Source organism: Amblyomma mixtum, chromosome 1, assembly GCF_055824585.1.
Source record: "Amblyomma mixtum isolate Tamu chromosome 1, ASM5582458v1, whole genome shotgun sequence".
In the NCBI taxonomy this organism is placed as follows: Eukaryota; Metazoa; Arthropoda; class Arachnida; order Ixodida; family Ixodidae; genus Amblyomma; species Amblyomma mixtum.
In genome coordinates, this window is record NC_143012.1 from 327,464,643 (window position 1) to 327,487,930 (window position 23,288).

General features: G+C 44.3%; 1 protein-coding gene across 1 annotated transcript; it reads left to right on the forward strand.

Moving 5' to 3' along the window:
* The first annotated feature begins 656 nt into the window (after window positions 1-656).
* On the forward strand, window positions 657-23,037 carry LOC149372831 (tetratricopeptide repeat protein 17). The gene is made up of 10 exons (XM_089567370.1): window positions 657-811; window positions 1,810-2,069; window positions 3,108-3,216; window positions 4,095-4,211; window positions 8,159-8,268; window positions 9,552-9,699; window positions 15,399-15,538; window positions 17,461-17,627; window positions 20,101-20,381; window positions 22,638-23,037. The coding sequence occupies exons 1-9, from the start codon at window positions 683-685 to the stop codon at window positions 20,346-20,348; spliced, it is 1,428 nt and encodes a 475-aa protein (XP_089423496.1). The 5' UTR covers window positions 657-682; the 3' UTR covers window positions 20,349-20,381; window positions 22,638-23,037.
* Window positions 23,038-23,288: the final 251 nt, after the last annotated feature.

A 23,288-nucleotide genomic window follows, 5' to 3' on the forward strand; every position in this document is an offset into this window, starting at 1 on the left:
TAAATCGAAACAGATTGCTACAAAAAGAACTAGTCTGGAGAACGAATCTTGATAGGAATTGTGCTTTGTGGTGCTGAAATGCGGGACCTGATATACTCTAGATGATGTTGTATCTATGTAAACACGATGACACGCCGAAGATTTCCGTCCGCGCTTACATTCCAGCTCGTGTTTGCCTTTCGGCTACAATGCTAGGCAGCAAACTCTTGTCGAGTCGAAGTTATCACAGGTCTCTTTGCACAGTACCGTTGGTACCGTTGTCAAAAGTTCATACGGCGCGCTAACTACATTGAAATGTGGGCTTTAGACCTATGCTAAGCATAAATTGTCCTTTGACCATGCATGCCTCGGACTAAGGCAAGAGAAAATGGAACCCTCCACTACGGCGTCTCTCATAGCCTTAGCCGCTTTGGGACGTTAAACCCCATAAACCAAACCAAACCAGAAAATGGAACGCTGCACCATAGCGCTGCACTCTTGAAGCGAAAATGAGATTAATCGACCCGCAAGCAAGCGCCTGTCTGCTTTTGCGTTACATCAAACAATTTCTGTAAGTTTACTTCTCCAAGTTATTACTACTGTCGAAAATCAAATCCTTTATTTTCAAAACGGGCACCCGGTTACTTCGTAAACCCTGCTGCGTTGTCAGTCTAACCCATCGTCATCGCTTCAAAAGAAAAGCATGGACGCGATGGGGAGATGCAGTTTTACTTTCGGAATCTGTATACACGTTGTTCTCTCGTTCCTTGCGTATTACTCTGAGTGCTCCACACACTGGGTGGTTACCGAAGATGGCAAGATACAACCTCAGGTGCGTGAAGCTGCGTTCCTTGCGCTTTACCATTACGTTATCTGTGCCGACCGGATGCACCTTGGAGGTCACGATGTTGTGATTGCTAAACGATGCGTTTTGCGTGGCGTTGTAGCTTCTTGCAGTGGTCATTTAACACATTATTTATAATTTATTCGATGGCAAGCGTTATCGTCGATGCGTGATATAATGCTGTGGCGAACACCTTGTCGTATTTTGCAGTTTCGATACTGTCTGTTGATAGCGTAGGCTGTCGCCCACGCTGGCTGGTGTCAGCGTTTTGCATCTGGATGGTGGTTATGCTTGTTAATCGCGGCTATTTTAGGTTGTCCGTGCTCAACGCGTACAGCGTTGGGTGTCGCTAATCAACTTCGACAACTCATCTGGTTGCCGCTAGAGATATAATTGTATAAAGAAAAGATTTATCACCAGTAAGCGTGCCCCCAGTTCATGCTGCACGGAAGCATGTGTGTCGTTATTTCTTTTGTCGTTTTTGCTCAAAATATTTTTACTCAACTGAACACCACGGCATTACAGGACTCATGAGAGCATTCATTTGTCATCTTTGCTCAAAGACAATGCCATGTGCTTTCATTAAAGGTATCGAAATTAACGACATTCGAACGCACAATAGGGGCGCCGCACACGGAAGGAAATTGACTGAATATTGAGAAGGACCTGCAGTCGACACGAAAAACTAAATAAAACCCTGTATATATCACGGCTGATCAATAACTCTTGGCATCATGTGCTTAAAGTCGCTCTGCAGGAACGAGACCGAAACAGACGGAAGTATCCGGACGTCTGTCTCCTTTAGTACCTTTAATCGTTTTTCCCATTTGATCGGTGTGTACTGCAATGACTGTAGTCGATTTCTACTTTTTACGTGTGCTATTCTGAGCGATCACGTAGTATGTGCCTGTGAAGGTGGTTGTTGCCCGTCACTGGTTGTTACTTTGTGCTTTACCTTTTACTGGTTGTCTCTTGGTTCGGCGCAGATTGACAGCGTGTTCTCACTGCGGCGCCCCTACGATCTGCTGGGACTGCTGGCGCAAGAAGAACGTGCCGTGCAGGTAGAAGAGTTCAAGCAGCAGCTTTTGCAGCGTAAGCAGGAGATCGACTGGTGCGAGGATCAGGCATCTGATGTTGAGCAACGACTGTATTCTACCGACAAAGACTGCCTGCTGGCCGGGCAACCTCTCACCGACTTTGATCTCTACGTTAGTACAGTGGTGCCCTTTGACCACAAGATACAGAGGTGCGTCCCTGGTGCAGGAGCTGCCTATCTTTGCGGTTCCTCCATCTCTCTTCAATTTCCTTGTCTTTTTGCCTCCTGTCGCTTTCACTTCTTGAGTGTGGCTTTTATGCAGTGAAGTTTGCCCCATTGAGAATCATTTTGTCTTTGTAACGTAATCAAAGATCAGTTTATGCCTTTTGAGCATAGCAAAGTGCTGAAGAATGTGCATCCACTCAGGTATATTATCATCAAATGTCTGAGTGTGTGTGCTATGGTGTAAGAAAGCATTCTGCAAAAGTTCACTGCAAAAATTTTGCTGTATAACATAAATGTAAGCCTGACAATAGAGCACTTTTCTTAGATGTTTTGTTCCCTGTTATCCCTTTGTATCCACATGGCCACATATCTAGACGGGTTGCGTGACAAGATTACTGGTCACATATTGAAAGTGGAGCTGTAAAATAAGGTTCAAATATTGCTGCTAAGTCAGTGCTGACATGGCAGCAATGCTTGAATGTCGCTTCACATCATCCCGGCCACCGCAGTGGCTGAGTGGTTATGTGGTGCTCAGCTGCTGACTCAAATGATGCATGTTCAATCCCAGCTGCGGCGGTCGCATTTCGATGGAGGCGACATGCTAGAGGCCCGTGTACTGTGCGATGTCAGTGCACATTAAAGAACCCCAGTGGTCGATATTCCCGTAGCCCTCCACTACGGCGTCCCTCATCCTTGGACCGTTAACCCCATTAAACCAAACCAAACTTCACATCTTCACTTCCGCTGTATAATTATTAATTGGGTCATGCATTGTGGCCACATACCCATTGGGATACCCATTGCATCTGGAGAAGCTTTCCATATAAATTACCAGACTAACATTGTCAATTAGTAATAGTGCGCCTCTCTCCTCTTCTATCCAGATACATGCCATGACCAATTAAGTGAAATTTAGTGATTCACTTTGTCCTTATGAAGACACATTTGAGTGCATTGTTGCCTTGCGATGACCTGAGACCGCATTGCTAACCCTTTTTCTTTTTATTATTCTGGCTGGATCAGTCACTGGGAAAAGATAGACCAGCGGGCCGCTCGTGGTGACCTTCCAAAGCCCAACTGCTCCCGTGCATTGGACTTGGACTTCAGCATGCACGCCTTTGAGCATCTCACAGTATGCAGCATGTCATGAATTGACATTAAGAAACATTTGTGATTCTTTAGGCATTCATAGCATAGATGTATTTAAATGCCAATTGATTCTGATTTGATTGATTTGTTTATATATTAGGTAGTTATGTAAAAAATGTGTGTATAGGAAATTTAGTTGGATGTGAGTGGATTGCAGTGTGTCATTTTCCTGTGCTTTGTAAATGTTACCCATTCCACACAAGCAGACAGTAAGACTGTGTGCTTGTTTTACTGTGAAGTAAAGAAGTGGATTGTGTGGTGCCAGATTTGTACAGTACAAAGCCAGTTTCAGTTGCATGGTTGTGTATGTTCTGTGGTACTCAAACAGAAAGTGAGAATTTGAAAAAAAAATCTGGTTCCATTTTGTACATTGCTATACCTATGACCGTGATGTGACATCCGTGCATAGCAAGCTGCTTGACACGCATTATCATTCCTCTTCTCAACAAAATGGAAATCCTGCAACTTGCTCATGTAGGTGAATATAGAAAAATAACGAAAGAGTGCATTTGATATGTCAGCCATCAATGTGTCTTGATTGAGCAAATGATAAAGAAAGTTTTCTTTGCCATTGCACAGGTGATTGTGTTGTGACATCACCACCCCACATCTTCACTTTCTTTTTTGTTGTTTTCTTTTCCTTCCCATATACTATTGCGGAGTGTGTAGGCCAAAAACGTGATCTTTCAGCCAACCTCTCTACCCTTCCTCACATTAAATCTTTCTCTCTCTCTCTCTTTGCTAGTGCACTTACTTTTTCGGTGCAAGGAGTTGAGTACTATAAACCAAATGATGAGGGACTGAGTTGCTCATTGTCTATTAGTTCTATGCTTTTTTTTAAATTATTTTGCCCCTTTCCAGGGTGTCCGAGAGCGGAAAAACCTAACCATGACACCAGAGGCAGGGTTGCATCGTGCAGTGTCAGCTATTGAGGGCACGGAACAATTTGGCTACGAGGTGTACAAGGCTATGGCAAAGGTGGGTGTCCTCTCTTCCCCACAGCTCGTGTCTCTGGTTCCTGGGAGTCTAGTAGAGTTTAGTTACTTTTATTCATGCATGAAAAGTATGCAGGTCCCACTTGCCATTTCTCATCAGAGCTCTGCTGGCGAGAATTTGTGATGAGTTGAGAATCTGTGAGGAGTTCTGGCGACCGTCATATCACCCTAATGTCTTTGCCCATGCAATCTTAGCTGTCACTGGCCTGTGTACCGCTGCCTAATGAGTGTGGGCACTTCGGAAGCTCTGCAATTACGTCAAAACAAATAATGCCATAAATTAATGATTTCTACACTGCAAAACCAAGAAATGACATAAACAAGTATTTTGCACACTTCTAATTTAAAGTCGCAATTACTGAACAAAGCATGCTTAGATTTCTAGAGGTACCCACACTGAAGAGGTTTGGCAATTTAAACATTCTATATGGACTGCATTTTGCAAGAACACAAGCTGTAATCTGAAGTCTGCATTTTACGGTCTTTTAAATGCAGTGCAATACGTGTTCACCATAAGATTATATTTTGTCTTGAAAATTTTTCAGAATAGCTTGCAAAGATCATCTCAACTGTAGGGTGCAGCAATGAATTGACCTTTTTTGTTGAGAGGAAGGTTGGGGGGAAGTGGCCTATGGTTCTTTGTTTGAATTGTTCGCTTGGTTTCTTACCTTTAATTGGTGGGCTGAAATATACACCCAGTAAAACCTGCTTAATTCGGTATTACAGACCACGAAAAGCAATTAGAATTATTCAAAGGTTTAACTCTTGAATGTCACCCTCACCCCTTCCCACACACCCTGCCAAAAAAAAAAAGAAATTTCCAAAAAATTGTTTGCATCACGGTAAATTTACATGGAGAACTACTGCTTCTGCTTTTGAGATGAAAACCAGACACCAGTGACGATTCTTAGCAATTTCGTAGAATGCCCTGCAGTGCGCAAGCTGTTGGGAGCGTTAAAGCAGAACTGCACCAAAACGGTAAACACTTCCGCTGCCTTTTTCACAGCGCAACGCTTTAGCAGTGGACCATCCTCACAAGCGTCGCCACATGTAAGGAGCACATGTAAGGAGGTTTCCTGCACAGATTCAAACAACGCTTGGTGAGCAGGCTGTTTAGACGCACTGGGAGAGCGGAAGGGCCTCAAGGACGGAAACGATGGAAACGCTCGTTAGCGCCGGAAGAATGAGACACATCCTGAAAAGAAAAAGGAGTGATTTGCGGATGCGCGGTTGATAAGCTAGCCTTTGTCCCCCCTGTCTGGCATGGGCTGGCGCGAAGCTCAAAAAAGCGAAACCGAAACTATGCTGTCCTACCACTATTTTTCGATGACGGGGCCTTCCGATTTTTGTGGCACGTGTCGGTTCGGGCACTTCTACATTTACATGGGCATTGGCCAGGACTGTGCCCACAGTCCTAAATGGAAGTTTGTTGCTTTTTTTTTAGTGGTGGGGGGGGAGGGGGATATTCTCTTCATGGTTTTAAATTCTTAGTATTTAAGGACAATAGATTACGTGTCTTTACTTTCTTTCTTGCTTTTAGTGCTTTGATACAGTCATCTGGGCCAACCTTAAAAAGATTGTTTGCCAGTTCTATGTTTTTTTTTTTTACCAGACATCACAGGAACTGCCAGTTGTTATGCTCTTGTTGTGCATGTCTCGTGTAGCAACTGAAAGTGATTGCTCTATGTGATATTCTAATGCCTGTTAAGTAGGGATGTGAGGTTGAAGAGTCAACTTTTGCACCATTGCCTTGATTTTAATGAAATTTTCAAAGATGCTATATCTTTACCCCATTACAATGTACCAAAAATTTAATATTGTATCTTCACTCTTAAGTGAGGAAAGAGTTCTTTGCATCAGAATGAGTCAGTTTAGGAGAACTATCAATCTAAAAATACTTGTAATTTGTTTACTGTTTCAGCATAAGTGACCCCAGGAAAGCCCCTCATACAGGATTAGTAAGGGGAAGAGATCGTTGTTTTATGCCCACTTTATCTAAATATCAAACAACTTACAATTAAGTTTTTTTTTCTGTTTTGTTTTTTATTTCCACTGCTATTTAAAGACTTGATTTTTTTTTTTCCCATAAAAACCTTGCAGTTGAGCACATTAAGGGCCTTATCTTGTTCCCCACAAAATTTTGCTCCAAAAAGTGCCTTCAAAGTAAATTTCGGCTGCGTAGTATGAAAAAGTAGTTTCCCTAATTGTGCAGTTTTGACCAAAAATGCAGTCTGAGAAAAACAGCTGCAAAGGTTTTAGCACCTGTAAATTTCTTTGACGAGATTTTTGTCTCAATTAAAAGCTCTTGCTGTGTAGGCACAATCTTCTTCGATGTGATGCTTAGTGGCAATTGCCCCGCCGCGGTGGCTAAGTGGTTACGGCGCTCGGCTGCTGGCCCGAAAGATGCGGGTTCGATCCCGGCCGCGGCGGCTGAATTTCTTGAAGGCGAAATTCTAGAGGCCCGTGTGCTGTGCGATGTCAGTGCACGTTAAAGAACCCCAGGTGGTCGAAATTTCCGGAGCCCTTCACTACGGCGTCTCTCATAGCCTCAGTCGCTTTGGGACGTTAAACCCCAATAAACCAAACCAAGCTTAGTGGCAAGTGCTTGCTATTTCTGTGGCTTAGTTTTCTTTTTTTGGACTGTGGTGTGACTTTGTTCACGCTTGAAATGAAGTTAAGCTAAACAGTGAAGATAAGTGGCATAGACAGCAATAAAACCAATGCCTTATTAAGAATAAAAGCTAAAAATTCGTCTTCAAAGGTCTAGTGATGCGTTTTCACTAAACACTGGGGTAGTTTCATTTTGCCCACCAATTACGGCTTATGAGAGTAGTAATATATTGTTTTTTGCTCTTTTGATTGCATTTTTAATGTGTTTCTATTGCTGTCTTGCCAAAACACCTGTATAGGCCAGAAAGGGCAAAAAATAACTGCAATATGCCTTTTTTCCACTGTGCTGTATGTAAGAATCGACGTTCTTGGGCACTGCTGCCGTCACCTCCTGTGCCTCCCTTCACCAGAAAACACTTAAAGATGCACGGAAAAGGAATCTGAACTCATCTTTTTGCCGCAGGAACTCTATCTACACATTCCCAACATTCTTAGAAACTTCGATTTATTTCCCTGTGTGGCCGATTCCCCTAATTAAATCAGATTAACGCCCGGCTCCCGCCTTTTAGTTTTGAATTCCCCGCATATGGTGGGAGGAGTCGACCAACGCATAGAGTGCCTTTCAGGCAGTCGCGTGGCGACTTTGCTTTCACTTTTATTTTGTTTCTTTTAGGTTTCCGTGAATAAATAGGTCTAGTCAGAGACTAAATACTGCAAATTAGGCCCATGGAAATAAAAATGCGCTTGAACTCTTTGCTTTCACCGACCACTCTGTATCACTCCGCTGATGGCAGAGCGGCAAGCCGCCACGGTGCTGGGTGAAAGGTTGGTCGACTCCTCCCACCGTTTGCGGGAATTAAAAAAAAAAAAAAGGCGGGAGCCGACGTTAATTCGATTGAAATTAGGGAAATCGGTGGCACAGGGCAATGATTCGAAGTTTCCAAGAACGCTCGGAACGTGTAGATCGAGTTCCAGTGATAAAAATACGAGTTCAGATTCCTCTTCAGTGCACCTTTAATTTTCTAAATTTCCGCTGTGCAGACCGTAACCAAACTTGAAAGACATGTGCCTTAAAAGTACAAAAAGTCTAAGAAATGTTTTTTTTCTTAATGAAAACCATGTTTTGCCCTGCATTACTATAGTTTGCTGTCACTTATTGCTTGTTATTTATGGCATCAAAATGAAAGTGTCATAGTGTCAACTCATGGTGTAGCTTGGCAGCATGTCATGTCTTAAATAGTATTTCACTTCCCTTTGAAAACAGTGGTTCTGCTTGCAAGAGTGGTTGAGCAGCCATATTCATAAGGGCCTCTTTTCCAGAACAACACTTCCTGGGTGATCTTCAACCTGGCTGCCTACTATTGGAGAGAGCAGGGGGATGCCGCCAGCGCCATTGATTGTGTTCGCAGGGCACTTCACTTTTCTCCACGGTACGTTAAATGACAACAGTGCATTTCGCTTTCGAGTATTTAAAGGGACAGTGAGGAGAGCTCTATCAATATTTTTTTTACAGTAAAATCCGATAGTTTGGCATTTCATGGCTTTGTTACCACTTGGCCGGCAGCGAAAGATGCATTTATTTCTAAGAAATTTGGATTCGAAGTTGAAAAAGTTTTTCTCGCCGCTCTGATTCAAACTTGGGATTCTCCTATGACGACACAGGACTAAGTGACGTGAAACATGACGTGCACATGACGTAACGCAGACTCCGTGATTTCTGACGGCCAGCAGTGAGGCCTGGCAGCAGCCGAAAACAAAGCTACCGCCGGCCGCGCGTTGAAGGCATCTATCTATCAGCTATTGCGGCCGTCGCTACCGTCGCTTCGTTTACGTTTGCACCGGCGTTTTGCCAGCGTTACGATGGATCCCGGTCTCGAAGTCGTCAACGAAGTTCTAGCAAATAGACACCTTTAGCATACCGTGTACCTTGTTACCGCTAGCGGAATACCGGGGAGCAGGCGCTGATTGGTCCCAATGCTGCAGGCGCGCGCGTAGCTGCCGGATACGTGGCGCCATCTGGCGACGTCAAGGAGATTTGCGCATGCATTGGCTGCGCCTCAGTGATTCGTGCTTTCTCGTGTTCTAGTGTTTCTAGAACCAGTGGTTCTAGCAACACTGTTTTGTCCTATGACGTCATCACGCTTGTACTTGCGAGTTTGGCCTGTGGTGGCGATACCTGTATTTTGGTTCTTGCTCTTTTCTACGTTACAAGAGCTTTGTTGTCAGTATGAGTGGCGTTCTTGTAATCAGGAGCTGGTATTCTGTCGATACAAGCCAGCTTCAATTTCTCCTCAGTGTCCCTTTAAACTTGGGAGGCGACTACCATACCTGTGCACTCTCATTTATGTTAGCTGCCTAGTGCTGCGTGCCCCTTTGTGCAGCATTAAAACATGAAACCACTTGAAACGGTGCGGCGCAGATATTAGGGAGGAGACTTTACTAACTCACTGTGACGTTTGCAGCAACGGCTTTAAGGCCATCAAATTCAAGCTTATCAGGTTCTGAATGGTGCTTGCCCGGCAGGAGCTCGTGGACTAGAGTAAGCTGACACGCCACAAGATTGAGAAGTTTTGCAGCTACTCAAAGTTTCTTAGCCTTATACTGTTAACAGTCATCGTTCTAAGAGCCTTTGCAAAGTTTCCTAACTTTGCCGCTTGCACAGCAGCAGGGCACTTTTGTATGCTACTTTAGTCATGTGCAAAATTGGTTGCAGGGAGCACAAGGATGTGGCATTGATCAGCTTGGGCAATGTGCTCCACCGGGCCCACCTGTCTGAAGAAGCTGCCATTGTGGTGCATGCTGCCGTGGACACAGCTCCTGACAATGCCATCTGTCACTTCACCCTCGGAAATATATATGCGGTGGGTGGCACCCTTACCTGGTGCTTAATTCTGGTGCGCTGTGCTTGTATGTCCTGTACAGTAGACTCCCTTTAAGATGAACTTGAAGGGGCCAGAAAATTTTTTAATTTGATCAGAAGTTCGTCTTAACAGAAGTGCCCCTGTTAGAGCTATCACTGTAAAGCAGTTTTCATACCGAATTTGCAGGGCATGTCTTGTTACAAGAATCAGAATCAGTTTATTGGTATTGAAAAGAAATATAATGTGGACAAATTTATACTGAAGGAGGTCCCGTAGTCATTGACTGTACTGAGATCTCCTATAACTATGAGTAATACAGTAGTAAGTGATGAAACACAGCAGCTGCAATTAAACTCAATGAAGTTGTGCAATTGTCGCTATCAGCAGTGGTACAGTTAATAAAGAAAAGGTGTGCGCATTCAAACATGGGCTTATACAAGTACGAGGGTGATCCCAAAATTAAGGTCTCCTGTTCTTTTATAAATCGAAATAAATATTTATTTTAAGCAATGTACAAATCGCTTACTACTGGCGCTACTACTGGCGTGGAATGTACAATTTTGTCCGCCGCTACATTCGATCGTGCGATGCCTGTCAAGGATTCACCTTGTTGCTCGGCCGGTCCCCTGCAGCCTTTACCATGCCCCGCTCGCCCCTTTGACCGCATCGGCATCGACCTTTATGGCCCACTTCCCTGCACTCCGGAAGGTAACCGATGAATAATCGTCGCCGTCGATCACCTGACCCGTTATGCCGAGACAGCCGCCCTCCCCACGGCCACGGCTCGTGACGTCACTTATTTTATTCTACACCACTTTGTCCTCCGTCATGGCGCACCTCGGGAGCTCCTCAGTGACAGGGGCCGCGTATTTTTGTCAGAGGTAGTTCAAGAGCTCCTCTCAGCATGTCAAATCATACACCGTGCGACTACTGCCTACCATCCGCAAACAAACGGCCTCACGGAGCGTTTCAATCGCACTCTGGGCAACATGCTCGCAATGTACGTTTCGTCTGACCATTCCAGCTGAGATCAGGTACTTCCGTTTGGGACTATTGCCTATAATACCGCCCATCAAGCGACGACAGGTTTCTCCCCTTTCTTCCTCTTATACGGCCGTGAACCATCCTGTACCATCGACACCATTTTACCCTACCGACCAGATCCGTCTGAATACACAACTATCTCCGACCTTGCTCACAAGGCTGAAGAGTGCTGTCAGCTGGCCCGCACCTTTACTTCCGACACACAAGGATACCGCAAAGACGTGCACGACAATGCCAGGCCTGCTCCGACGTTCTCCACTGACTCTCTCGTTTGGCTTTGGGTTCCTGCCGACAGCAAGTTCTCCATCAAGTACCATGGCCCTTATTGCGTCATTCAACGCACGTCTCCTGTCAACTACCTCAATGAGCCAGTTACACCTTCCTCAGACCACCGCCGTCGTGGTCGCGAGGTTGTCCACGTTAGTCGCCTCAAACCGCATTGCAACCCGCCTGTCGTTTCTTTGCCGTAAGTCGCCAGGATGGCTATTCCTTCTCGCCGGGGCCATTGTAAGAAGAAGAAGAGGACATCTCCGCGGTGCCGCACTTCGTCGTCATCGCTGGTGGTTTCGGCACGAGGCTCGTGCTGGAGCTGCTTCCTTCGGCTGGTTCTGCCGTCTTGCTACGACCTGACCACTGCGTGCGTTGGTCGCCGTGACCCACTAATAAATCCACTGTTCACAGACCATTCTTCTACTTTTCCACATAATCGCCATTGCGGTCTATGCATTTTTGCAGATGTTGGGACAGTTTTTGTATGCCCCTGTCATACCAGCTTGCCGCCATGCCGTTGAGGAAGCGTTTGACCGCATCTTTCACTTCGTCATCATCGGTGAAGCGCCTTCCAGCGAGATGTTCATTTAGCTTTGGAAACAAGTGGTAGTCACTTGGTGCCAAGTACGGACTGTAGGGTGGGTGGCTGATGACGTCCCATCCAAACTGTTGCAGGAGAGCGACGGTTTGGCAGGCAACATGGGGGCGAGCGTTGTCATGGAGAAGACTCACGACCTTGCTCAGCATTCCTCTTCTGCGATTGTCAATCGCCTGTCTGAGTTTCTTCAGGGTCTCACAATATCTGCCCGTGTTTACTGTGGTGACAGGAGCCATGAGGTCTACCAACAATACCCCTTTTCGATCCCAAAACGCAGTTGCCATGACTTTGCCGGCAGACTGTGTTTGCTTGAATTTTCACGGCTTGGGCGAAGAGGAGTGCCGCCACTCACGTGATTCTTGTTTGGTCTCATGTGTGAAGTTTAATGCCCAGGTTTTGTCACCCGTAACAATGTACCCCAGAAAGGTCTCCTTTTCCTCTCCATAATGCCGAAGAAATTCGCGGGAGGAGTCAACGCGTTGCTGTTGATGGTCGTCTGTGAGCATTCGTGGAACCCATCTTGCGCACTCCTTTCGATATTTCAACTTTGCTGTCAAAATATTATAAGTAGTGCTTCTAGAAATGCCGGGAACCAAAATGCAGAGTTCATCGACTGTGGTCCTTCGCTCTTGCCGCATCATTTTTTCGGCCTTCGCGACTGTCTCATCAGGAATTGACGGTCTTCCGCTCCTTTCTTCGTCGTGAATTTCAGTGTGACCAGTTGCGAACTCCCTACACGACTTGCGGATGTTTTTAACATCCATATATGCCTCTCTGTACATTTTCGTCAACTGGCTATGAATTTTGTCTGGTTGAACGCCTTTTGCGTTCAAAAATCGAATAACTGCGTGAACTTCGCACCTGGCGGTAGCGACAAACGGGAGCTCCGTTTCAAATGGCTGCCATGCTAAGACTGACAGTCCCTTTCGCGCTGAGTCATGGCTTGTTTGGGAGACGGGGAACAGTGAACACAGCAGTATGGCGAGCAGCCACGCAAATAGTTTCCCTGCGGCCGCAGCCCTTTGGAAATTTTACTTTTGGGATTACCCTCGTAATACATAGTCGAAGAAGTTATACAATGCAAAACAAGAAACAACAGGAGAGCAAAAACTAATCGGTAAAGTTGTGCTTGGAACATGTAATGCACAGCTCACAAATATGCTATACACATCCTGTGCAGTTAATTTTAATAATTTTATGATATGATTTGGAAACCAGCTTAATTATTGTGAAGAAATAGGGTTTTTTAGGTAGTTTCTGTATTTATATAGTGGATTTGTGTTTTTCAATTCCACTGGTAAGCTATTCCAGAAAAAAAAAAAATGATGAAAAATTAGCTGTTTGCTTCCCATAATAGGTGTGTACATTAGCCAGAATTAGGTTTCTGCTAACCACAAATCTCATAGCGTTAGTGTTTGTAAGCTCTGGTTGTGGATTGGAAGAAAATGAGATGTGTCCATTAATTGCAAATAAAGATGCCAAAGTTGAACAAGCTTTGGTACGGAAAGAATTTTCAACGAAAGGAGTAAAGACTGAGCGTTTGAATCAAAAGAGCTGAACGTTATTATTTGGACTGCTTGATTTTGAACTACATGACTACTTGTAAGGATGTGAAATGAGTACTGTAAGTGTTGCCCCTGCATATGATACGATATGAGAGATGCGAATGTATAAATGAGATGTAAAGTGTTAATATTGTAAACTGAGTAAAGTATGAATGGGTTCTGAGTAAAACCCTTAAACCATAAGCAATCTTGGATCTGATGCGAGCTGTGTAGGAATGAAATTTCAGATGGCAATCTAATTCTACTCCTAAAAATAATGATGTCTCGCTGACTGCGATGAAGTTTGGTCCCATACAAATGGGAGGAACACACATGATATGCCTTTGGGGAGAGGTGAACAGTGCAAACTTAGTTTTATCAGCATTAATCTGTAATATGTGCCGAAGAAGCCTCCATAGATGGCCCCAGCTACTCGAGCGATGGAGTGAAGCCACCAGTGAGAGACAATGCGCCATGCGGGCAGACATACTATTGTGTGGCCAAACTATTTGGTGGAGTGACGCAGTTAAGGATGGACACTGCCCCTGTAGGCTTTCCTTCATTGCCAAGAAAACTTTTTGCCGAGCATAGACCAACACCATGTTTACAAACATAGGCCGTGCTTGGGAATGCCCGAGGCAGCTGGGGCTATTTTCTGCACCGTTGTCTGCTGCGGGGTGTGGTTTGCTTTCGTTCACCTACCATGGCGTTTGAGAATGCTTTTGTACGTAGAGCTGTCTAAATTGAACAGCTGTTAGTGAGCTAATGTAGCCCATGCAGTAGCATGTCTGTCTACATAAGAAGCTTGAGCGATTGAAGAAACAGCCAGCTGATAGAGCGCCTGCTGATAGAATATGCTCTGCATTATAACGTGCATTTATTACGACATTTTAAAAAGATGTGAGCTTCTAAATGTTGTTGCACAGTTTGTCACACTCTTTTCAAAGTATACTTGCCAACTCTTAACGAGTGGCCTTCCCCATGGCGACCCTGTGAAATGAGAAAAATATTTAAGAAAGTTTTGTTTACTTGCACTCCTAGGGGCTGTGCCCCTGCCCAGTACCCCTGGCTGGGGAGGACTCTCTCACACGCATATCACGGTGTTTTAAAAAATTCGTCGCTTTTGAAATATTCACATTCTCCGCTAGGACGTACTCGGTTTTTCTTCAGAAAGGGACAGTGGCATAGGTGCTGTGTGAAACCAGAAAACATGCAGTGTATGTGGTGGCAAACTAAGGGAAACACACCTGAGCATGAAGAAACAAATGCCTGTTCTTGTGCTTCAAGACATGCGTGCTAGCTTAAGATTCTGTACGACTGCCATAACGTGAGTTTTGTCAAGGTTCTCACTCTCTCTACTTTCTAGATTAACAGCACGCGCGGGATCCACAGGTGTGTCATACATATCCTGCACCTGTAAAGGTGATAAGCCACCCCTAAAAGCCGCAGGCGTGGTTACGACACAGTGATCACCTGTAGCAGACTAGTCAGCCTGAGAATATGCTCTCTATATTTAGGAGCCAAAAATTATTCCACATTGGAGGTTGTTACATTCAGTGTCATACAGTGAAATGGTGATTCAGAGAAAATAACGAAAAATAAATTGCTGTGTATCGTCTTATGGCACTATGTGAAATTTGCTGCTGGTATGACTTCACCATGCCTTCCTCTGCCCTGGCCCATAGTGCACCTGCTAGGTCAAAACAGAACAAGTATGAATGCTGCAGCATTTGAAAAACGAAAATACTCTGAGTACTGTTGAAGCGATGTGGATTTTAGTTGCTGTATAAAGCGAGCAATGCCTGCCCGTTGAATTGTTTTTAGTGTGTACAGCTTACTTTAGTGTGTACAGCTTACTTATGCCTCTCAACTGTCCTTAAGGAGTCACTGTGGGAGCCTCACAATGGTATAATGCGGGGAAAAATGTCAACATATGCCGGGTTTGGTGCATTACATCGCTTGGCATTCCTGACAAAAAGACTTGTTCATTCCAGCATTGGCCACTGGCTTACACAGCTTGCCGTCTGGTTTGCACAGTTAGTAAATATGTTACCTTACATGCGTCATGACTGGAGAAGCCGCATTGCATTAAGCAAGTCAAATTTAGCTCTCGCAACAAACCAATTAGCCCATGCAAGCTTCTCCACCCATCACTTCTTGGTTTTCATTTTGCCCTTGGCAGGTGGTATAGTGGTGTTTGCGTTGTTCTTATATTCCTGCTGTTGTCACTTGTCCAATGGCAGGTCCTGGCTGACTACAACAAGAGTGTGGTCTGCTTTGAGAACACTCTCAAGGTGCAGCCTGACTTTCAGAATGCTCGTCAGCGCCTCCACGCTGTTCACTGCCACAGCAAGTTGGAGGCTGCCTTGGAAGCCCAACACAGGCAAGGAGTTTGCACATGAACTCGGAAGTGCTAGTCACATAGAGAGAGGCATTTGTCATCCAGACTTTTTTACATGGGCCTTGGGCGTGTAGAGCCTACTTATTTGCAGAGGTAATTTGTTTTGTGCTTACAAAACCTTGCATATGAAAACCACTGAGAATTATACCTCAGATGAGTGTAGTAGACTTGTATTTACTAGATTAAACAGTTTTCTAATTGCCTTAGTTAGATGCTTAGTAACATTGACTAATTGACTAAATGCAGTTTCTGTGCTGTTTTACATGCATTTGGTCTGGGGCAGTGTGAGATGATCTAATCTTTATATTTCTTTTCTTTCTTTTTTTGACAGTAAGTGTTGTTAGTTGTAAGTATTGATCTGTTGGAATTTTTTTTCTCATCATCTCATCATTATGGTGAAAATTGATGTCAGTGTGACGTTATGACAGCTGTTATTTGCATAACTTTTTGCTGGGCTAGTTGGTCCATTCTTACATACGTGAAACAGCGCGAAAGAAGAAGCCCGAAGGCGAAACGAAGAAGGGACAGGAAAGAGCGCTGAACTGACAACTGAATTTTATTGAGCAAAACTCACGCAATATATAGAAAGGCAGTGGCAAAGATAATCAGATGCAGTCAACGTCACATGGTGTAAAGAGCCGTAAAAGCGATAAAAACATAACAGGGTGATAAAGCTAAAAGTCAACTCGATCTCATGCAACAGAGTTTATATTGGACAAACCGAAAGGTGCTTGAACGAACGTTTAAGGGAACACGAGCGTTCACTTGAAAAAGGCACTGGATCTAATCTAGCGCTTCATTGCAAAGAATGCAAATGCATGCCTCGTCTAAGCGAAACTGTTGTTCTTGATAGGAGTAGAGATAGCGTAGCCTGGGAGTTGAAGGAAGCCTTCTTTATAAAAAGAAAGGGCTTGCAATGTGTCAGCGACGCGTCAAAATCGTTGTACGAGAGTGAACTTGCCTTTTTGGAACAACATTGCTAAATTTTTATTGTGGACTGGGCGTGGTTCAATTGTTAAGTGTCACTGTTTCATCGTTTTATTGTTAAGGTCTGTGCATTTTTTTTAGCCACACGTTGTCACATTTAGTCAGTTGTTATTCTTTCCACAACTCCTTTTTGTCAGTTTTTATCGGTTTTACCCTTGTTACCTGCTATTAATGTTTTATCGCTTTTATGGCTCTTTACGCCATGTGACATTAACTGTTTATAGTCATCGAGTGTACCTTTTTTTCATTTCGTTACCATCCCTTTTGAGACTCAGTTGACTTTTAGCTTTATCACCCTGTTATGTTATGTTTTTATCGCTTTTATGGCTCTTTACACCATGTGACATTAACTGTTTATAGTCATCGAGTGTACCTTTTTTTCATTTCGTTACCATCCCTTTTGGGACTCAGGGAGCTTTATCACCCTGTTATGTTTTTATCGCTTTTACAGCTCTTTACACCATGTGACGTTGACTGCATCTGATTATCTTTGCCACTGCCTTCCTATATATTGCGCGAGTTTCCCTCAATAAAATTCAGTTGTCAGTTCAGCGCTCTTTCCTGTCCCTTCTTCGTTTTGCCTTCGGGCTTCTTCTTTCGCGCTGTTTCACGTATGTAAGTTATTTGCATATTGACTGCACCGACCAAATAAGTGACTGACTGAAAGGGTGGAGGAAAATGCTTGCGTTGCTGGGCAGCTTTCTTGTATGGTCACATACGCGGAGTGCACTTGCATACAGCTTCCGTTTCTCTGCTTTTTGTTCAATACCCATTAGATTTTTTGTTTGCCATAAAATGTTCAGAGAAGTGATATTCCACATGTGCCAATTTATCTAATGCAGAGAGCACTTTCAGAGAAGGCTTTTGGCATTGTCAACTGTGTCGTGATGCTGTCCATCTCCATCTCTCGCTGCCAGCTCCCTGCAGCGCACTCTGGGCCAGCTGCGAGAGTACCAGGAGCAGCGGGAGCGCTGGCTCTACCAGAATGCCAAGCTGCTGAGTGAGCAGGCTCCACCTGAGATGCGCCTCGAGCAGCACCTGGAGTATGAGGAGCACAAGATCCGCCAGAGCCTTGACGGCAAGGGTACTGACCCCTGTCTCCACCTCCCTTCCTCCTCCCACCCCTCCTTCACACACATGGCAAAGCACTCCCAAGGTTCCCTAGCATTTGGGAGTTATCGCAGTTGGACAGAGCGGAAAGATGGGAATTTCTAAAATGGCGGACAAAAAGAAATAAGAAAATATGGTTTATGGTTTATGGGGTTTAACATCCCAAAGCGACTAGTGCTATGAGAGACGCCGTAGTGAAGGGCTCCGGAAATTTCGACCACCTGGGGTTCTTTAACGTGCACTGACATCGCACAGTACACGGGCCTCTAGAATTTCTCCTCCAAAGAAATTCAACCACCGCGGCCGGGACCGAACCCGCGTCTTTCGGGTCAGCAGCCGAGCACCATAACCACTGAGCCACCGCAGCGGCTGAATTAAGAAAATAGGCACGACATGCCGGTCAGTGAGCATTTTTAAATGCAACTGGAATTTGTTGGACCCACAATCTCATCCTTGTGAACTTTCATTTGCATGATGCATGAGTTGCTTGATGTGAGCTGCAGATCATTTAAAATCATACAGAAGGCATCGACTTGAAAGTGTGTCTGTTTATTCTCAGATGTTTTTTTTTAGAGCAAAAGTTGCAAAGGCCGGTCCACCGCTGAAGCCTTGACCTTGACGTTGCATAAGTGAATAAATATTGCCGCTACTGGGATTTGAACCCGCAGCGGCGCGAACAGATCAGTTTCGCTGGCCACTGCAATGAGAGCACTGTGCTATCGCTGTAGCCGATCACACCTCCTGTTAACTGCAACACACTCTCGCGCTGCGCATTGCACATGATCAGATCAGCGTGAATAGATCAGATCAGCTTAACCTCAATCAGAGCTTAAAGTGAGTCTAATTATTGTCGCCAGATGTGCTGACAACCCAGCAAAGCAAAAAAAAAAAAAAAAGAGCCAATCAGGCTAAACACATGCTTTCACACATCTACTCTACGTTAAAACCCTGCCATTTTTTTTTTTCTCTCTCATCATTCGACACTTCCTTTCAGTGGTGTTTGAACTGGCAGTGTGAAATGTAGGAGGAGCTTCAGTACCAATCGTCAGAGCAATACCCTCTTCCCTTCTGCACGCTTTCCCACCCTACACAATTTCCACTAAAGGGCACCACATAGCAGCCATATTGCAAATCACAGAGGATAGAATAAACACGAGCTGTATCGCAGTCTTCTGTGTGCATTGGGTGACTTGCACTAGCCGTCTTAAGAGTTTTGAAGCAAAAGCAAGTTTTGAAATCGTTTTTGCATGAATGTTTGTATCGCAATAAGTGGGATGACCTTATATCGTCATTTCTTGAGCTGTTTATGGCTAGCACAATGAGGAGACGGGAGCTATTTTTACAGGATTTTAGACAGGCAGCTTGAAAGCAGTGGCGGTAATGGTATACTCATGGAAATCTTATCTAGGCATTATGGCATATCACTAGTCCCTTGAACTTGGCTTGCATAACCTGAAGACTGATTTTCATCTAGGGATCTATTACATGATAGGTCTCATATTGAGCAATATGTTTACTGTTTACAACCATAGCCATTCCGTAACAGTACGAAAAAACTACCAAACTTTATCAATTTTTATCTAACCCTCTCAAATCCAAGCTGATAGCTTTCATAACTGCTAACCACATCTGGAAGTTCTTATAATGAGCGCCACTTCTAGGCTTTTTTCTAGGGGTGTGCGAATATCATATTTTTCGAATATGAATCGAATACGAATACTTAGCTCCGAATAGCGAATCGAATATCGAATAAACAAGCAGAGACGGATTTAACCACTGCAAAACATTTATTCGAGCATCCAAGAACATCACAGTTCAATGATTAATGAGTAAATTAACACAAAAGGTGTGTGTGGCTGCACAGAAAGTATCAAAGTCTAGAACATTATTCTTAGAAGAGTGGAAATATCACAAAAAATGGCTAACACACAGCTTGCCATAAGCACATAAGCGCGTCGCTGGGATGAACATTAAAAGTTGTCGTGAAGGAAAACCAGCTGCTCCACATGGTCAGGCCGAAGTCGTTCCCTTCGAGCTGAAACGACTTGTCCAGCCACAGAAAATGCCGTCTCACTTGGCACTGAAGTGGCAGGCATTGCGAGGTATTTCGTGCACAGCTTTGACTACACCAGCTTCGCAGGCAAAGCCACAAGGCCGCTCGCTAGCACAGTCAGCTACGGCATGGCCCAACGTTACACATGGCTTTGGGTGCCACCATGTTGCTATGTCTATAAGACTTGCGGGCCGAAATTAACACCGGTGCTTGCAATAGAATATCGGCCAAATCCGAATATTCGCACCGGATCGAATATTCGAAACAACACGAATACTTGGATTTCGAATCGAATTCGAATACTAGAAATGTAATATTCGAAATGTATTAGAAAATTTCGAATATTTGCACACCCCTACTTTTTTTTCTGAATTTGCACATTTGCACTGCGCAGGGCATGACTGCTTCCAGTTTGAGCAGAATGGGCACATGGTGCTGAGCTGCAACATGCGCCGGGATCCGTACCAGCTGAACAGCCTGCTGGACCTGAGCCTCAACGTGCAGTTCGTGCAGGCCGTTGAGTCACGTGTCAGCCAGCTGAGCCAGAAGACTGGAGGTGCTCGTGGAGGAAATGCTCGCTCTTCCTCAGCCCCACCAACCCCTGCTCCCCCTCAAGCTGAGGAAGAGTGCCAGACTGTCTGAGGAGGCCGTGGATGACTCCTGAAGTTTTGACTGGTCAGTGGATGGCACATTATAACGATTTTATCATCATTGTCATCGTTGTTGTGGTCGCCATTATCATTACAGCTAAACCCGGATGTAACGAAATTTGAAAAATCTTCAATTTCTCAGCATATGCTGGTTTTCGTTTCATGCAGTTTTCGCGTAAAGGCTCGCGACTGCACCAGAAATGAAGACTGCACCAATGAAATGAAAATGAAAAATAAATGTGGCTGAAACCACTTAGCAAGCCTTTGCAGTAAACCCCTCTCACTGTACCCTCTGTACTCGGGTTGTTAGAATTCGTAAGCGTGGAGAAACATTTCACGATTGCGTTGATAACGTGACTCTGGCAGCAGCCGTGACCATCTCCTCCGCGACTTGCATGACACCATTACGCATGGGGTGGGGAGAGGCGGGGGAGGCAGGGACGTCAGGAGCTCGGCCTTTTCCTGCGTGTCCTCTCTTGGTCTGCTCAGCTGCCGTTGCACTAGGAAACGAACTCGTCTTCGCCTTGAGTTGCCAGTACCCTCCGCCACTCCCACTCCTGCCATGCGTCTGCTGCAGTGATGGACGCGCACTGCTCGTCACGTGCCTCTTTTACTGCATCCTGTTTTGCGCTGCTTTTGAACATGAACTGTTGTAGTGACATCGCTACAAAAGCGAAAATTGCTGAGACTGCTATGTTTGCAACGGAAAGGCGCCGATTGCACTGGAGCACAGAGGCATTGAGTCAGCTACGTTCATTCTTTGCAATCATAAACATTCCTGTTGTGGTGGTTCTTGTTTTATAGTTGTAGAGATTTCACGTTGTAAACAGCACTAGCTAATAGACATCGGCATAGAGAGTTTGCTATATCAAGGTTGACTACCATGACAGCTTTGTTACATGGGGTTATCAAATACAGACACTTCGGATCGGCTAAGACCTCCATATATTTAATTGAAGCAGACTTTTAGTCTCCGTCATGTTCCAGTTAACACAATTCATGTTTGTTGTAAAAGTCTGTCTATGCCTTGCAACTATTAGCAGTTAATTGCATATTGCTATTAAATTAGCATCATAAAACATCATACAAAGCATGTTCACATTACATCTCATCTTCTCATATTTCATGTGCTCCTTACCAGTGCTACTGTTGTGTTCCTAAGCAGTGCCTGTTGGTCTGTGTACTGAGGAGCTTTTTGTGCTTGTATTCTCTTCAGGGTACCTCTCTTTGTACACTTCTAAAATGGTTCAAGTTCTTTTTTTTCTCAGTGAAGGGCTCTCACTAAGCAATTCTACTCCTTTTTTCCACTTCCCCAATCAGGGAAAAAAAATTGCACTTGTATGTCCAAGCCCTTTGACTCGCCACAGTACCTCACATAGCTTTGCCATCTCCCACTTTAGTAGCATTAGTATGGTTGGCTAATAAGACGGAAGTATACGATCAACTGTATTACAGATAAAGCAATCCATTACTCACTGTATCTTTTTCTTTGCTTTTTTCCTTCCTCCTTCCGGTGGAGTATGGTGCTATTATTACAAACACATGTGGGTACTTGAAAGAATACCCACAGGGTGGTATAACACTTCGTGAATGCTCTTCGGGCAGCTTCTGCCATTGCAAAAGGGGTCAGGGCAGTCTGTGTTATCCCCGCATTGTTTAGATGGCCAGCACAGCACAATAAAATCGGTCATAGTAGAATTCACTAGCACTTGAGGCATTCGTGGAGTTCCAACTAAAAATGGATGGCTCTTCAGGTTTGGATGCAGCATGGGCCGCTAATGGAAGAGATTTTAAAGCTATATTAAAATGGCAGCAGTATTGCAGTTACCAAGAAGTAGACATTGGGGCATACAAATGAGGTCTTGGTAGTATAATGCTGTAGATGTGCACAATTTATGAAAAGCCTGTGTAGAAAGACAGTCTGCAGCTTTGGTGGACAGCATATTGCATTATAAACGGTGATCAGGAAACTAAGCATGTTCAGTTGTATGCATGAAATGAGTAGAATGCAATTCTTGCTTTCTGTACATGAGGAGTGGCTGTGGTGTTTACTCTAGTTGTTACTTTACCAGCAGCAAGGAACTTCACTGCTATCATTCTTCATATACCATTCATGTATAAAGATGATTACAGATCTTCAGACGATTACAGTGCTCAAGCTATGCATTTAGTTTAGACTTACAACATTTTGTCTTCATGATAGTGTATGATTCAATGATTATCTCCCAGTCAGCAGGTCTCTTATTCTCTGTTTTCATCGCTTGTCAATATTTCTTTGCAGGTGAAGCCAGGAAGGCACTGAGTGGCAGAACAAATATTTATGAGAAGAGAAACACCTCCCATGTGTTCACGCACACCTCTACTGATGATGACTCTAGTCCTCCCAATGCCTGCAAGTGACTGCACCGCATGACATCAAGAAACAGGCTCTTTCCTTTCACAGTGCTGCAAATTTTGCTTACAGCTCTCTTACTTCGGGCATTTCAAGCCTGAAATAGAAAGGAGGAGCTTCTGGAAGTCTCAGGTTTTTGAGTGCCATTGCTGTCAAAGCACATGTAAAATGATTTAATTTACTGCAAAGCTCTGCTGTTGCCATTGTCTCTGTTTTGAATCCATATGTGTCTTTGATGTGCATGCATTTTCCTACCAATAAAAAGACGCACAATTTTAAGTCAGCACAACATCTGAAGTATGTTTCTTATTTAAACGCATATTATACAGCAATCGCTGTATACGGGACTTTCACAGGCCTGAACAGTGCTGGCTTAAGATGTTGTAACAAAAAAAATCCTCATTTACCTGCTGGCTAATGAGAATTCTGTCCAGGTGGTCCGGAGAGTGGCTGCAGTAATGGGATGCAGGCATGTTAAATTATCATTCTCAGTTCTTTGCTCGGAAGGAAGGCACAAAAATAGAAGTTTTCACATGAAAA